The sequence below is a fragment of the Mercurialis annua genome, linkage group LG8 (assembly GCF_937616625.2).
Source record: "Mercurialis annua linkage group LG8, ddMerAnnu1.2, whole genome shotgun sequence".
NCBI lineage: Eukaryota > Viridiplantae > Streptophyta > Magnoliopsida > Malpighiales > Euphorbiaceae > Mercurialis > Mercurialis annua.
Window position 1 is genome coordinate 42,285,769 of NC_065577.1, and position 15,589 is coordinate 42,301,357.

The 15,589-nt window shown below is 40.0% G+C and overlaps 1 protein-coding gene across 1 annotated transcript; it reads left to right on the forward strand.

Moving 5' to 3' along the window:
• Nucleotides 1–456: 456 nt before the first annotated feature.
• On the forward strand, nucleotides 457–2,888 carry LOC126659926 (GDSL esterase/lipase At2g40250-like). The gene is made up of 3 exons (XM_050353257.1): nucleotides 457–1,114; nucleotides 1,968–2,226; nucleotides 2,609–2,888. The coding sequence occupies exons 1-3, from the start codon at nucleotides 485–487 to the stop codon at nucleotides 2,800–2,802; spliced, it is 1,083 nt and encodes a 360-aa protein (XP_050209214.1). The 5' UTR covers nucleotides 457–484; the 3' UTR covers nucleotides 2,803–2,888.
• The last annotated feature ends 12,701 nt before the right edge of the window (nucleotides 2,889–15,589 follow it).

The window sequence follows — 15,589 nt, forward strand, 5'->3', positions numbered from 1 at the left end:
TGATATATTTTAAATTAATTTAATATCTTTACCATCTTTAGTTAATTTTTCAATGAAATGTGAAGTATTTGATGGATAAACGAGTATGAAAACAAAAATATATTTCATTTATTGCATTATAGTAATAATATATGAATATTTTTATCAGTTATAATAGGAAACATACATGTATTAATTTTTGTACTTTAATTTGTTTCATTTTTATAATTAAACTATAAAGTTTTTTTATCAATAAGAATGATTTTTTAGTAATTAAAAAAATATTAGTTGATATTTGATTGATTTTGTGCATATAATTTAGTAAAAAAAAAAAAATCAAAAACGCATTGCCATATACACGTAATTTAACCGGAAATCACGTATTCGTGTAATCGTAGTTCAATAATCAACTAAAACGAATTAACAAAATATCACCGTACTAATTTAAAATAAGTGAAAAACTATAAAAAAATGGGAGCACAAGACACCATTGATCAAATTATCGATGGAGCCTAAAATTAACATCAATATCCTTCACCTATTTCTCTCTATTTCCTTCTTCATACTCTCGTCATCAGCTTCAATAATTATCAATCCTTCTCATTCAAATATAACCGCCATTTTCGGTTTCGGAGACTCAACGATCGATACAGGCAACAACAACTATCTAAACACAACTTCCCGTTCCAACCGTCCGCCTTACGGGAGAGATTTTCCTTTCGGTATAGCTACCGGAAGATTCAGTAATGGAAAATTACCCATTGACTTTATCATAGAAAATTTACGGCTCAAAAAGCTCCTACCACCGTATCTTAAGCCACAAGTAACCGCTTTTGAGTTGCTAACCGGAGTCAGCTTCGGTTCGGCCAGCGCCGGATTAGATAATTTGACTTCACAATCGGCTAATGTTCTTACTGTGGCTGATCAGATAAAATTGTTTGATCAAGCAGTGGTTAGGATTAGAAGATTAGTTGGTGAAGAAAGGGCTAAATTTATAGTGAAAAATGCATTGTTTTTCTTTAGTATTGGCACTAATGATATCACTAATTATTATGATATAGGTCAAAGGGCCAATGAGTTTGATATTTCAGGTTATCAAGATTTTATATTACAGAAATATGAAGAAGCCATTCGGGTGAGTAATTGGAGAATCATGAAAATTTATAAGGCATATAATCATAAAAAAATTAAATATGTTTAGTTTTTGTTAATTTTAATTTTTTAGTGTAATTAAATTTGAAATATTTTATTCTATATGTAGTCATATGCATCAAACGAGTCTGGATTTTTTTACGTGATATCCGTTGGATGATTGTCATTTATAGTCAAGCTCATCCAATTAAATCAAGAGAAAAAAATAATAGAAGAGACTCAATAGTTGCTATATGTGGAATATTTTATATTAGATTTTCACGGTCACTAAATTTTTGTGTTATTTTATTTTGGTCATGAAATATGAATCTATTTCAATTTAGACACCGAATTTTATATTTACAAGCAACAAAATGTTTTGGGTGATTTTAGTCCAAATTGAGTCTATATGGCATTCAGGTCTTGCTCCAAGTTTCTTTATATCAATAATGATTATTAAATTTCCACAGCCAATAATCTTGTTTTGTTTAAATTTTTATTGTTCTTGTGTCAAAATATGTTTGCACCAGTATAGATTGACATGAATTACTATGAGACTTTTTGTTGCTATAATAATTTTAAAATTTAATCTCTAAATTAACATTATTAACATTTTTTTTAAGATAAAAAAAAAAAGCAATACAAAGATTTAGCAATTCGGAAAATTTAACATCCGAGCAAAATCATTAGTCAATTGTTTTAGTCAAGCGAAGTAATAAAATTGAAAATATAAAATTCTTAAATGTCATATTATAACTATCGAAATTAACATATTTAAGTTATATTGATAAATAAAGCAAATATTTATATTTTTGAAGGGTTAAAATTATTACACATCCATTTTGATTGTTTTTCAGATTTTATATTTTAAAGGAGCCCGGAAATTTACGGCGACAAGCTTATCGTCCGTCGGGTGCTTACCGATACAAATAACAATAAACAACATTACAAATCCACGACGGTGTGTTGAGCAGCAAAGCATTGACACCATGGCTTATAATGTAAAGCTTCAACAATTAGTCACAAAATTGGAATCTCAGCTCCAAGGCGTCAGAATTGCATATTATGATGTTTATGATACCTTGTTGGACTTGATCAATAATCCAGCTAAGTATGGTAAGTAGTTCATTAATCTACAATTTTGAATACAAGCTCGAAACTTATTAGGGTCGGTTCTGATCTAATATATACTATCGTAGTTTCACCTAAATCTAATATATACTATCGACTTAATGCTTGAGAGTCTATCATGCAGATCAGATTATAATTCGATCTTATCCTTGCTAGAGTCAACGAACCCACAAATCTTATCGAGGCTAAGAATCAATATTCATAATTAATTAAAAATAAAAATTCAAGTCCGAATATAAAAATGAAGTATCTAATATTCAATTAAAATTATCAAAACTAAAAATATATAGCTAATTTATAACAAATAAAAAAAGGATTTTTTTTGTATCTATTATTTAAGTTCTTATTTGTTGTGATTAAATTGAAGGATTTGAAGAGACGCTTAAAGGATGTTGCGGAACGGGTTTATTTGAATTTGGACCGACGTGTACTCCGACTACGCCAACGTGTCCTGATGCCTCAAAATATGTATTCTGGGATGCTGTACACCCAAGTCTAGCCTCGTATAAAGTTTTCGCGGATTTAGCTATACGAACTGTAATTCCATATGTTACTTCTTAATTTGCCATTACAAATTAGGATACATAATATGCAAAATGGATGGATCAAAACATCATATACCATATATAATAATTACTACTTGTTTACACTGGCCCAAAAAGAGCTTATATGGGCTAACTCGGGTTTTTGAGCCCAAAAGCCATCAATTATCTTTTTATGCTTATCTTAGTTTAGTAGTTATCTTTTTTAGTCATTATCTTATTTTTAGTCATTATCTTATTGTTCGCAGGAAAAATTTCCATACTCAAATCTTTGAATTTATAGATGGGTACTGTGTGGATCGATGCTTTAACCGGTTCGGTCCGAAAAGTTGAACAGGGTTTGATTTATCTAAATTAAAACATTAATCTGGAGGTTAAGAAACCCAGGCGAGATTATCGTTTGAACTACTCCTACTCCTAAGTTAACCAACCGCGGAGGTTGAGGATAGAAAAGCGCAGGGCTTTAAAGTTGTATTTGTTGATTGATTTGAGTTGTGGCTAATACAAACCTAAAACTAGCTATTTATAGAGGACAAACCCTAAAATAGAAAACCTAGTCTAATGAGATACAATCTCTTATTTAGATAAATACTAAACTAAATAAATAAGATAATGACTAAAAATAAGATAATGACTAAAAAAGATAACTACTAAACTAAGATAAGCATAAAAAGATAATTGATGGCTTTTGGGCTCAAAAACCCGAGTTAGCCCATATAAGCTCTTTTTGGGCCAGTGTAAACAATGCCCCCCACGTCTTTTTAGCTGGATGTCAAGAAAGGTGAAAAGACGTAATTTTATCGTGTGTCAAAAATCATTTGATAATCGGTCACTTAGACCGAAAAATTTAATATTCGACATTTATTTTGGGTGATCAAATTTTTTATAACAGTATGTATAATTGATCGGCCTCTGAGTTATAAAATTTGAGAATAATAAATATTTGGCCGATCAAAATATTTGTTAACCAGCACATAAAATTGATCGGCCCCAATTATTATAAAACTTCGGCCGATCATAGGTGCAAGCCACGCCATTGTCTAATTATACTGCTCACCCATTAATTCTTTGCCTTCTTATTCATGATGACCCGCTCTTTTTTTTTTTTTTCAATCCTTCCATGTACAAATGCACATTACTCCATACTTCTACTTTATTCAACCATTTGGAGGGCCACACGTTGTGTGATGGAGCTTTTAATAAATTCGCCCACCAACCATACAAAAATCTACAAGCACCGATCAAAATATTTTACCAACTGTTTTATATGATCGCCATACTAACTGCTTGTCCACCTTAATCGGACATGATATTGTTCATGAAAGTTCCGAAATTTTAATAAATCCCGCTTGGAAAACATGTCTTCATCCATCTGATTCATCGCAATGATCAATAACCGCCGATTTTTCTGGGCTACCTCATTACGCATGGTTATGAAATCGGCACGTGATAGAGGCGAGTGGGAGGTAGGTTGCAGACAATCATTCGTCTCATCCTCATATACTTGGTTCGGATTTTTGACGCTGAAGTCGACGGTCGTTTTTCCAGCGGAGGGTACGTCGGTCCCTTTTTGCAGCTGTAACTCGACGGTCATTGTCCCAGCGGAGGGTGCGTAGATCCCTTTTGCAGCTGTAACCCTGACTTGTCGCCCATTGTCGTGATCGTCTTCAAGTCTGAGTCTGAATCGCCTAACGATGTGCAACCTACTTCGGATTGGGCTCGGCTACGTGAATGAGTGCACCTGTAACTTTTCTTCGTCGTTCCGGTTTTTGTGCTCACCATAAACAAACGTGTCTCGCGAGGCGAACGTGTCTCGCGAGGCGAACGTGTTCCGCGAGGCGAACGTGTGCCGCGAGGCGAACCTGTTCCGCGAGACGAACCTGTTCCGCGAGACGAACATGTTCCGCGAGGGAACCTGTTCCGCAAACGTGTTCCGCAAACGGAACAAAAGTAACCAGCTAAACTAAATCTAACAGTATCGATCCGGAGGTTAAGGAACCTAAGCGGGATTGATGTCCATCTTTAATTGAGATTGTTGTGAGCATAATCTTGTTGAACGATCAGCCAAACAAGAGTGTTTTGTGCAAAGATCGACATCTTTAATTAAGATTGTTGTGAGCATAATCTTGTTGATCGATCGGCGGCCGATGGGTACTGTGTGGATCGATGCTTTAACCGGTTCGGTCCGAAAAAGTTGAACAGGGTTTGATTTATCTAAATTAAAACATTAATCTGGAGGGGGGGGGGCATTGTTTACACCAGCCCAAAAATAGACTTTAAGACGATGGACTGTCAGTTAGAATGGAGCATAGCGGGCTGAATTGGGATTGGGCCCATAATAGCCATTTTTATTATTGTTTTTTTATTTAGCCGAGTCAAAGACGTTTAGTCTTATCAGGTTAGAATTAAGTTAAGTCATTGAGTCTTAGTTATTTTCTTTTTCCTATTATTAGGGGATTTGTCCCTATAAATAGTTATTTTTTCAGATTAATAAAGGCACTACACAAATCAATCAACAAAAACACAACTTCAAAGCCCTGTGCTTTTCTATCCCCAACCCCTGCGGTTGGTTAATTTAGGAGTAGATGGACATCAATCCCGCTTAGGTTCCTTAACCTCCGGATCGATACTGTTAGATTTAGTTTAGCTGGTTACTTTTGTTCCGTTTGCGGAACACGTTTGCGGAACAGGTTCCCTCGCGGAACATGTTCGTCTCGCGGAACAGGTTCGTCTCGCGGAACAGGTTCGCCTCGCGGCACACGTTCGCCTCGCGGAACACGTTCGCCTCGCGAGACACGTTCGCCTCGCGAGACACGTTTGTTTGCGAGACATGTTCGCCTCGCGAGACACGTTTGTTTGCGAGACATGTTCGCCTCGCGAGACACGTTTGTTTGCGAGACATGTTTGTTTGCGAGACAAGTTTGCAAACATCGGAGGAGATCAGCTCATCGAGCCATTTGGCCGATCGGCGGATCATGACAAGTTTGCAAGACCTGTTTTGCGAGACTTGATCGACTTGACCGATTAAAGCATCAAACCAAAACAGATCCCAATCATAAATTCAAAGATTCGAGTGGCGGATTATTTCCACGCGAACATCTTTTGGCGACTCCACTGGGGACATGTTTATGGTTAGCACAAAAATCGGTACTAAAGAGCTAAAAGATATACACGCTCAATGAGTCGATCAAGCTTATTCGAAGGAAGCGAGACGCCATGAGATTTAGACTCTGATTTGGAAGCGATCATGACCAAGAGAGACAAGAACCAACTGTCGCACGAGGGAACTACTATACCTCCCACAGAAGGGAAATCGGTCGATATTAGAGTCAAAAATTTCAACCAATTCGAAGATGACGATTCGAGTGACGATAATCGTTTCCTATCCCCAAATCCTTCAACATTATCAATGGCCGATTCCATAACCATGAGGAATAAGATCACGCATGAAAATCGGCCAAGATATTATGAAGGAGACCAATTAGCGAGAGCCATGAAGACCGTACTTGACAAAAAAATGACTGTTCAAAGAGAGATAAGGTCGAACATAGGAAGAAGCCTATTAAGAATAAACGATATTATGTCAAAAGTCATGGCTCGACAAAACATCGCCGAGACTACCATCAAGATGGTTGATCTTGGCTACACACCAGCACGGATCGGCTCGCAAAGAGGGACTGCCGATCAGACGCAACCGATCAATCAATCTGGTATGAAGTACGATGCTGCAGATCACAGAAATGATGTGAGACACATGGAGTATTGTGTGGCCAATCACAATAATGCTTCAAGCCATATACATAATGGTGCAGTTGATCACAATAATGCTTCAAAACACATGAAGTATGGTGTGGCCGATCATTTGGTGGATCAAATCCAAACACCGAAAGAGATCAGCTCATCGAGCCATTTGGCCGATCTGATCCAAATGTCGGAGGAGATCACCTCGCCGAATCATTCGGTCGATCTGATCAAAAAGCCGGAGGAAATCATCTATATGAATCATTTGGTCGATGTGATCAAAACACTGGAGATCACCTCGTCGAGGTGTTTGGCCGATCTAATCCAAAACGGAGAAGGAGATCAGCATTCGGGTTCATTGGCGGGACGACTTCTTGAAGATCGGTCCGATATAATGGTGATCATCTTTACAAAGGAGATCAGATTATCAAGTATATTTTGTCGCGCCTTTATGTGAGATCAGATTGTCAAAAAGGCGATAAGGCATATGACTCATTTTTAAGAACGAATCAAGACGCTGGGGGGGCAAGGCCGACTTGGTGTATATGGATGTCAAGGAACAAGTAATTTGATATCGCCGATCGAAAAGATGAAGAATTGAGTAAGCTCATTCGGCGTTCTACTAGTGAGACATGATCATTTTAGTTCGCTAGTGAGACTTGATCACTTTGTTCCGCTAGTAAGGTATTTGATTATTTCGGAAACATGGTGTTCAAGATTATGGTTTTTCACAAAATCACAATATGACGGTATTCTTGTCGATCATATACTTTTTGCCGAGTCCAATCCGAAGTAGCCGAGTCCAATCCGAAGTAGGCTGCACATCGTCACGCGATTCATACACAGACTTGGAATAGATCATGACAAAAGGCGACAAGTCAGGGTTACAACCGCAAAAGGGGACCGACGTACCCTCCGTTGTAACAACGACCGTCGAGTTTCAGCTGCAAAAGGGGATCGACGCACCCCCGCTGGGACGACGACCGCATAGTCAAGCATCCGAACCAAGTGCATGGAAGGAGACAAATGATTATGTCTGCAACCTACCTCCCACTCGCCTCACACTATCACGTGTTGATTTCCTAACTGTACATGATTTGGCCTAAGAAAACTCCGGTTGAAGATCAGCCTAAGAAAGCTCTGGTTCTCAGAAAAAACACACATGCCATGGTCGCACACAAGGTTACACCTACTGCGATCTTCAAAAATGGTACGACGACCATGATCGCCAACAATGGTTTACCCATCACGGATGTCAAGAACGGTAAATACAGGAGAACAGTGTTTGAGAGAATTTATGAAGTACGTTGCCCAATGTGCAAAACATGCTTCAAGACGGAGCAATATGTGTGCCGTCAACATTCGAAAACTTTCAAGCCAAAATCTGATCCGCCAGTGACAGTCACACTCGGGGGCAAGAGTCGATCATCCATAATGCAAAAATCCGATGATTAGTAAATACAAGTCGATCAGGGAGAAAGTTTGCATACTTCCCGAAAATGGTGCGATACGATCAACGAAATGCATTTACGAGCAAGACCCTACATGAGTGTTTCGTGGAAAGATCGGCATATTTACTTAAGAGTGTTGTCAGCATAATCTTGTTGATCGATCGGCGGCCAATCATTGGTTGTTCACACTTGTGATAAAACGCAATGATCGACCAAACAAGAGTGTTTTGTGCAAAGATCGACATCTTTAATTAAGATTGTTGTGAGCATAATCTTGTTGAACGATCAGCCAAACAAGAGTGTTTTGTGCAAAGATCGACATCTTTAATTAAGATTGTTGTGAGCATAATCTTGTTGATCGATCGGCGGCCGATCATTGGTTGTTCACACTTGTGATAAAAAGCAATGATCGGCCAAATAAGAGTGTTTTGTGCAAAGATCGACATTTTTAATTAAGATTGTTGTGAGTATAATCTTGTTGATCGATCGGCGGCCGATCATTGGTTGTTCACACTTGTGATAAAACGCAATGATCGACCAAACAAGAGTGTTTTGTGCAAAGATCGACATCTTTAATTGAGATTGTTGTGAGCATAATCTTGTTGAACGATCAGCCAAACAAGAGTGTTTTGTGCAAAGATCGACATCTTTAATTAAGATTGTTGTGAGCATAATCTTGTTGATCGATCGGCGGCCGATCATTGGTTGTTCACACTTGTGATAAAAAGCAATGATCGGCCAAATAAGAGTGTTTTGTGCAAAGATCGACATCTTTAATTAAGATTGTTGTGAGTATAATCTTGTTGATCGATCGGTGGCCGATCATTGGTTGTTCATACTTGTGATAAAACGCAATGATCGGCCAAACAAGAGTGTTTCGTGCAAAGATTGACATCTTTACTTAAGATTGCTGTGAGCAAAATCTTGTTACTAGCTGTTTTGAACAAGAAAATTAAACAAACTTCGGCAAAATATGTCGATCAAAAAAGCAAAAATAGATGTTTATGCCGATCCACATGCCATAAAATAAGCCCAAACATGCCGATCTTGTCGAGAAATAAAAATGTCTCACTAAAAATTACGTCTCTTCATCTTACTTGACATTCAACTAAAAAGACGTGGGGGACATTGTTTACACCAGCCCAAAAATAGACTTTAAGACGATGGACTGTCAGTTAGAATGGAGCATAGCGGGCTGAATTGGGATTGGGCCCATAATAGCCATTTTTATTATTGTTTTTTTATTTAGCCGAGTCAAAGACGTTTAGTCTTATCAGGTTAGAATTAAGTTAAGTCATTGAGTCTTAGTTATTTTCTTTTTCCTATTATTAGGGGATTTGTCCCTATAAATAGTTATTTTTTCAGATTAATAAAGGCACTACACAAATCAATCAACAAAAACACAACTTCAAAGCCCTGTGCTTTTCTATCCCCAACCCCTGCGGTTGGTTAATTTAGGAGTAGATGGACATCAATCCCGCTTAGGTTCCTTAACCTCCGGATCGATACTGTTAGATTTAGTTTAGCTGGTTACTTTTGTTCCGTTTGCGGAACACGTTTGCGGAACAGGTTCCCTCGCGGAACATGTTCGTCTCGCGGAACAGGTTCGTCTCGCGGAACAGGTTCGCCTCGCGGCACACGTTCGCCTCGCGGAACACGTTCGCCTCGCGAGACACGTTCGCCTCGCGAGACACGTTTGTTTGCGAGACATGTTCGCCTCGCGAGACACGTTTGTTTGCGAGACATGTTCGCCTCGCGAGACACGTTTGTTTGCGAGACATGTTTGTTTGCGAGACAAGTTTGCAAACATCGGAGGAGATCAGCTCATCGAGCCATTTGGCCGATCGGCGGATCATGACAAGTTTGCAAGACCTGTTTTGCGAGACTTGATCGACTTGACCGATTAAAGCATCAAACCAAAACAGATCCCAATCATAAATTCAAAGATTCGAGTGGCGGATTATTTCCACGCGAACATCTTTTAAAAGATGTTCGCAGGAAAAACTTCCAAACTCAAATCTTTGAATTTGATAATGGGAACTGTTTCGGTTTGATGCTTTAATCGAAACTCGAATTTCGACCAGGTCACGCAAAAGAACAATAGTAACAAACTAAACTAAAATTATCAGTATCGCTCCGGAGGTTAAGGAACCTAAGCGGGATTGATTTCCAACTACTCCTAAGTTAAGGGTTTAATCCGGAGATTAAGATAGAAAAGCCTGAGCTTTGATTTGTGTTTTTTGATAAATTGTGTAGACTTTATTAATTTGATAGCAATCACTATTTATAGGGACAAATCCCCTAATAATAGGAAGAAGAAGCGAATTAAAACTAAAACACTTAATTAAACCCTAATCTGATAAGACTAAAATAAAAAAAGACAATAAAAAATAGCTAATATGGGCCCGGTCCCATTGCAGCCCATTATGCTCTCTTCCTTGGCAGCCCATCACTTGATAGTCATATTTTGGGCCGATGTCAACAATGCCCCCAACAAGCCTATATTGTTTAAATTGTAGGCTTGTTCTCAAAAGAGGCCCATGTCCAAATACTTCTTTCCTCTTATGATTCTCCATCACTCTCATTTTTGGTTATAAAAGGAAACTTCTAACTCTTTGCATTCTTCAAACCCTAAACTCAATAAACAAATGATGATTGCCGATTTGCAATTACCTCACACCCGCCGATTCTTTCGCCGCCGATCTTGAAATCTCGCCGCACCAAAACCTTGCCGATCGCCCCGTTCACTTGCCGATCACCGTACTACAGCCTTGCCGATCTTGAAATCTCGCCGAGCTAGGAGCCTCTGCCGATCTGGAAAATCTTGCCGTCTTGTCACCACTTGCCGATCACCGCACCAGAGCCTCACGCCTTGCCCACTCGACCGAGCCAACTTGTCGCCGATCTGGTTAGCTTTGCCGAGCCGGAACATCGTCGCCGATCTTGTTTAGTACTCCGAGCCAATTCGTTGCTGCCGATCTTGTCCATTCTGCCGATCACCATCTTTGCCGCAACCATCATCATGCCGATCTTCCTTTTACCGAGCTAACTCGTCATTGCCGATCTTCCTTTTCGGTTTTGTACGTTACTGCCGATCACATCTCTTTCTCCGTATCAAACCGTCGCCGAGCCTCCACCCGTTGTGTAAGTAACTCCGATCTTCTCATGTGTTTTGTAGATTATAACTTGAACTATTCGGTCTATTTGTTGATCAAATTTGAAGTCGGTTTGTGAACGTGTTTCGTGATGGCTTGATTGAGAGTTTTATCTAAACCTGCCACGAGCCAATTATCATACCTGCCGATCCTCTTGTCTTTTTTGCAGATCTTCATCGAAACGAGTTTTCACTCCTTGCAAGCCATCGCCGGCGCCGATCTTCAAGTGCTGGCTTTCTTATTTCCCAGGATGGCTCGTGTCGATCCGAACATCACCGCAAAGATTCATGACAAGATCTCTCGCTATCGTGAAGAAGCATCAACCGCCATCGCAGAGGTATTAATCCTATCCGAAAACCGTAAAACTTATGTTGGTCCTTTACTTACACAACCATCTCGACTGTGTGAAATTGCTCTCCCATTCCATGACCACTGTCCGTCACGCCTTGCCGTCGATCATCATGCCTCCGTTTGGATTGGTGAACAATTTAGAAATTGGCCGAACCCTTCTTCGGATTTCAAACTTTGGGTAGCTAGATTGAAACCTTTTTATGAAGCCTCTTGGATTACTGCTGGCATCGCTGATCTTATTGCACTCGCACAGATAGATATGCCGTGCTATAGGCATTATTTGCTGGGGTCAGCCTTGTTTTGGTCTCGATCAATAAACGGATTTGCTTTCAAGTTTGGTCCGATGTCGATCACTTTGCTAGACATTTCATGTATGCTCAACGTGCCTATCTCCGGTCACAGGATTACTCCAGAACTCTCTCCCACTGCTTCTACACTTGACACGGGTCCGGCACGGTCGTCTCTGAACTTTGGTAGATTTTTGAAAGATCGCCAACAAACCACCCCTGTTCCGGATCGCGAAGAACATATTGCTTTTCTTACTTACTTTCTGTGCAAATTCGTGGTATGTTCTACAGCTTACAAAGTAACCAAAGAATACCAACGGATCGCTGTTGCCCTTGCCGACGGAGTAAAACTGAATCTTGGGGAGTATATACTAGCTTTGATCTACCGTGGCTTGCACGAGATGATTCCATGTGCCGATCCGAGCTCGCATAAAGCTCCAAGTGGTCCAATTTGGGTACTTCAGATGTGGTTAACTATGTATTTTCCTGAATTGATGCAACTTACCGACCGTGTTGAGGGTTCATGTCACGGATTTACCTTGCTACAATGTCGACCACTCATGTCTACCGTCGATCAAGTCATCAGTTTCTTTTCTACCACGGATAGCCGATCTCCAGAACTGTTCTGCCCGTTATTGACACTTCCTCCTTTGTGGCTCGGATATGGGTTTAGAACCGACCTTCGAGTAGTGAATCAAGAGAAAAAGAATTCTTGGTGGGTCAACTGGATGAGCGCATTCCGAGCCAGGAATTTGTTTCTGGGACTTACGTATTTGTCTAGCGGTTGCGAAGGATATTTTGCTCACTATTATGCTCGCCAGTTCGGTCGGCCTCAAGGCTTGCCTTGCCCATTCCAAATAGATTGGAATCAACGAGATGGTTCTAGACCGAGATTGGCAAGTATGACCGATATACAAGAATTGTTTCTGTTGAACAAACAATACCTTGTTCAGTGCAAGACTATCCCGTATCCCGAGAGTCACCCCGTAGCCGATCCATCATTTGATTCCTGGTGGAAAGATTTCGTTAACCGACATTTCATCCATTCGGTTGCAGAAGTGTTGGCTCGCCATGATTTTTATCTTCCCCCCATTAAAGGCAAAGCTTCTCACGAAGATGTTTTTCTTTTGCAGGGCGATCCATCCAAGCAAGCGAAAGGTAATGATGTTGATCGAGGTAAATTCCGTTATTTGATTTTTATAAACTTGTTCAACTTTTACTTATGATCAAAAAATGTATATGCAGCTATCGAGACTGTTAAGAACAAATCTCTCGCGACGAGATCGACCTCGGAAGCAACCTCACAATCCAAGAAGCGTCCAATTCACACTGGTGGTAAACCAAAGAAAGCGGCCGTGAAGCCGAAAGCTCTCAAGACCGTTGCTAATGACACTCCTCATTTGATCGACGAAGACGAGATGCCATTTGATTTCAGCCCTCCTCTTGACCATCCAAACGTCCCAACTCCCGTTGTGCGCAACTTGGTTGAGGAAGAGGACTTGCTGCCGATCGACGACTCGTCTCCCATCCGTCCTGCTTCTGAACCGCAGCAACAAAAGAGCAATCGGACCAAGATCACCATTCGCACTCATACTTCGTCGTCGACCAAGACTATCAACCGATCTCCCACTGTGCCGATCATCCCGAGTCATCCTTCATCTGCTGCTTCGGCGCAAGTGGTATGTTTTTATGTTTACATTTCTAATATTGCAATCCTTTGTATTAAGCACTTCGCTTGACAATTGTTTGGATTTTTCGTTCTTGCAGAAGACAGCTCTTGAAGAGTTGGATGATATCCTAAATTCTGACGTTGAGAAAGAAACTTCTTTGCAAGAAGACGACCTCACTTCTGATTGTAGTGATCAATCCGGTGAGCGTGATGACTCTCTCCTTCTACTTGATGCCAAGATTGAAGTGATCCGCCGTTTGAAGCCAAAAGGATTGAAGGTTTTTGAGAATGATCAAGACATGGAGGAATTGCGATCGGCGGTCTCTCTCTTAGCCAAATTTCCGAACACCGATCTCATCAACCCCAATGGTCATTCGGCCATAGCTGTTGCTAACAGCGACTTTTCGGCTATCAAAGAAACACTTGAGTCTTGCGGGTCGATACGCCGCTCTTATGAGAGCAAGAAAAAGAAGAAGGAGGAAGCAGATACGAAGATCGACCGTCTGCGTGAAGAGGCGAAGAAAATGGCTCCTGAAGTTGATGCTTCGACTCAGGCGATACAGGAGTTGCGCAACAAGATTGAAGAACTTCAAAGAGAGCTAGCAATCAAGGAAGAACTTCATCTACCAGTGAAAGCCAAGTTCACATCGACTGTAGCCGAGGCGAAACAACTCATTGCGCGCCGATCTTCTATTAAGGATGAGCTGAAGGCCGATCAAGCCACGTATGACGATGCTTGCAAGGGATATAGTGAGATGAGGAACTTGGTCGGTGATCTTTTTAACGCCGTGTGATCGGCGTTGTATGAGTTTGATATCATTTCTGTTTTTTGCGTCGTAACAAAAAATGTTTATTTTGCCATAGTTTGAACAAGTGTTGTCCTGGATTTTGACAAACCATGTGTTTTAGCGTTTGTAAACTAGATCGGCCTATGATGTTTAATTTCGTTTTATTCAACTGCTCAAGACAGCGAAAAACTAAAAAGAAACATATTGACTTTTCGATTGCCAATAAGGTCGATCAATAAGGCCGATCTGTACAAAAACTTTTTTGGCCGATGGTTTTTATAAAAACTGATTTTCTATCGGCCAATCAACAGGATTATATTCAAGATCTTTGGTGCAAAAGAATAATAATTTGCCGAACAATAAATAATTTTATTCATTTCTTTTTGTTTACATCTTTTATTCGGCTGGATTTCCGAAACATAGATAGTGATTGTTCGGCATTTAAAAGGTTTCCAACTGTCGCATCAGGTTTAATCGGCCATCCAAGAACTTGTAAAATATCGTTTCGGCCGATCAAAAAACCTTATATCGTTTTGACCGTAAGGGGATCACTCCATATCATCTCGGAAGGTTTCCTTATTTATACCCTCCCAGCAACTAGGAACGTATTTTTTGAGGTATTGACCATTAATTGACCTGTTATGCACCTCTCCATCTATATCTGTCAAGACATAAGCGCCACTTAACAAGACTTGTATTACTTGAAATGGTCCTTCCCAATTCGGGCTCCATTTTCCAAGACGTCGATCTTTATGCCCCAGTGGTAAAATCGCTTTCCATACCAAATCTCCAATCTTGAAAATTTTACCCTTGACTCGTTTATTGTACGATCTTTCGACTCGCCTTTTTTGCGCTTCTAGATGGTCAAGTGCTTCTAATCTTTCTTCATCGAGATCTAACGCTTCTAAGATCATTTTATCGGCATAATCATCTTTTAAGATCGTATGTTGTCTCTTTCGTCGTACAGAATGTACAGCAAGCTCCATAGGCAACATTGCGTCATATCCATACACCAAACGGAATGGAGATGTGCCGGTGGCCGATTTCTGGGATATTCTGTTCCCCCAAACGACTTCGGACAAAATTCTATGCCATTGGCTTGGATTCTCTTCGATCATTTTGGACAGACAGTTCTTTATAGATTTGTTTGTAGCTTCTGCTTGTCCATTCGCTTGGGCATAATACGGTGTAGAATGTATCATTTTAAAACCGTACTCTTTCGAGAAAGCTATAGTGTCCGATCCAGTAAACATAGTTCCTTGATCGGTCGTAATAGTTTCTGGAAGGCCATGTCGATGAATCAAACATTCTTTGAAAAATTTGATTACTTCGTCTTGTGTTGGCGATTTCAATGGCTTGACTTC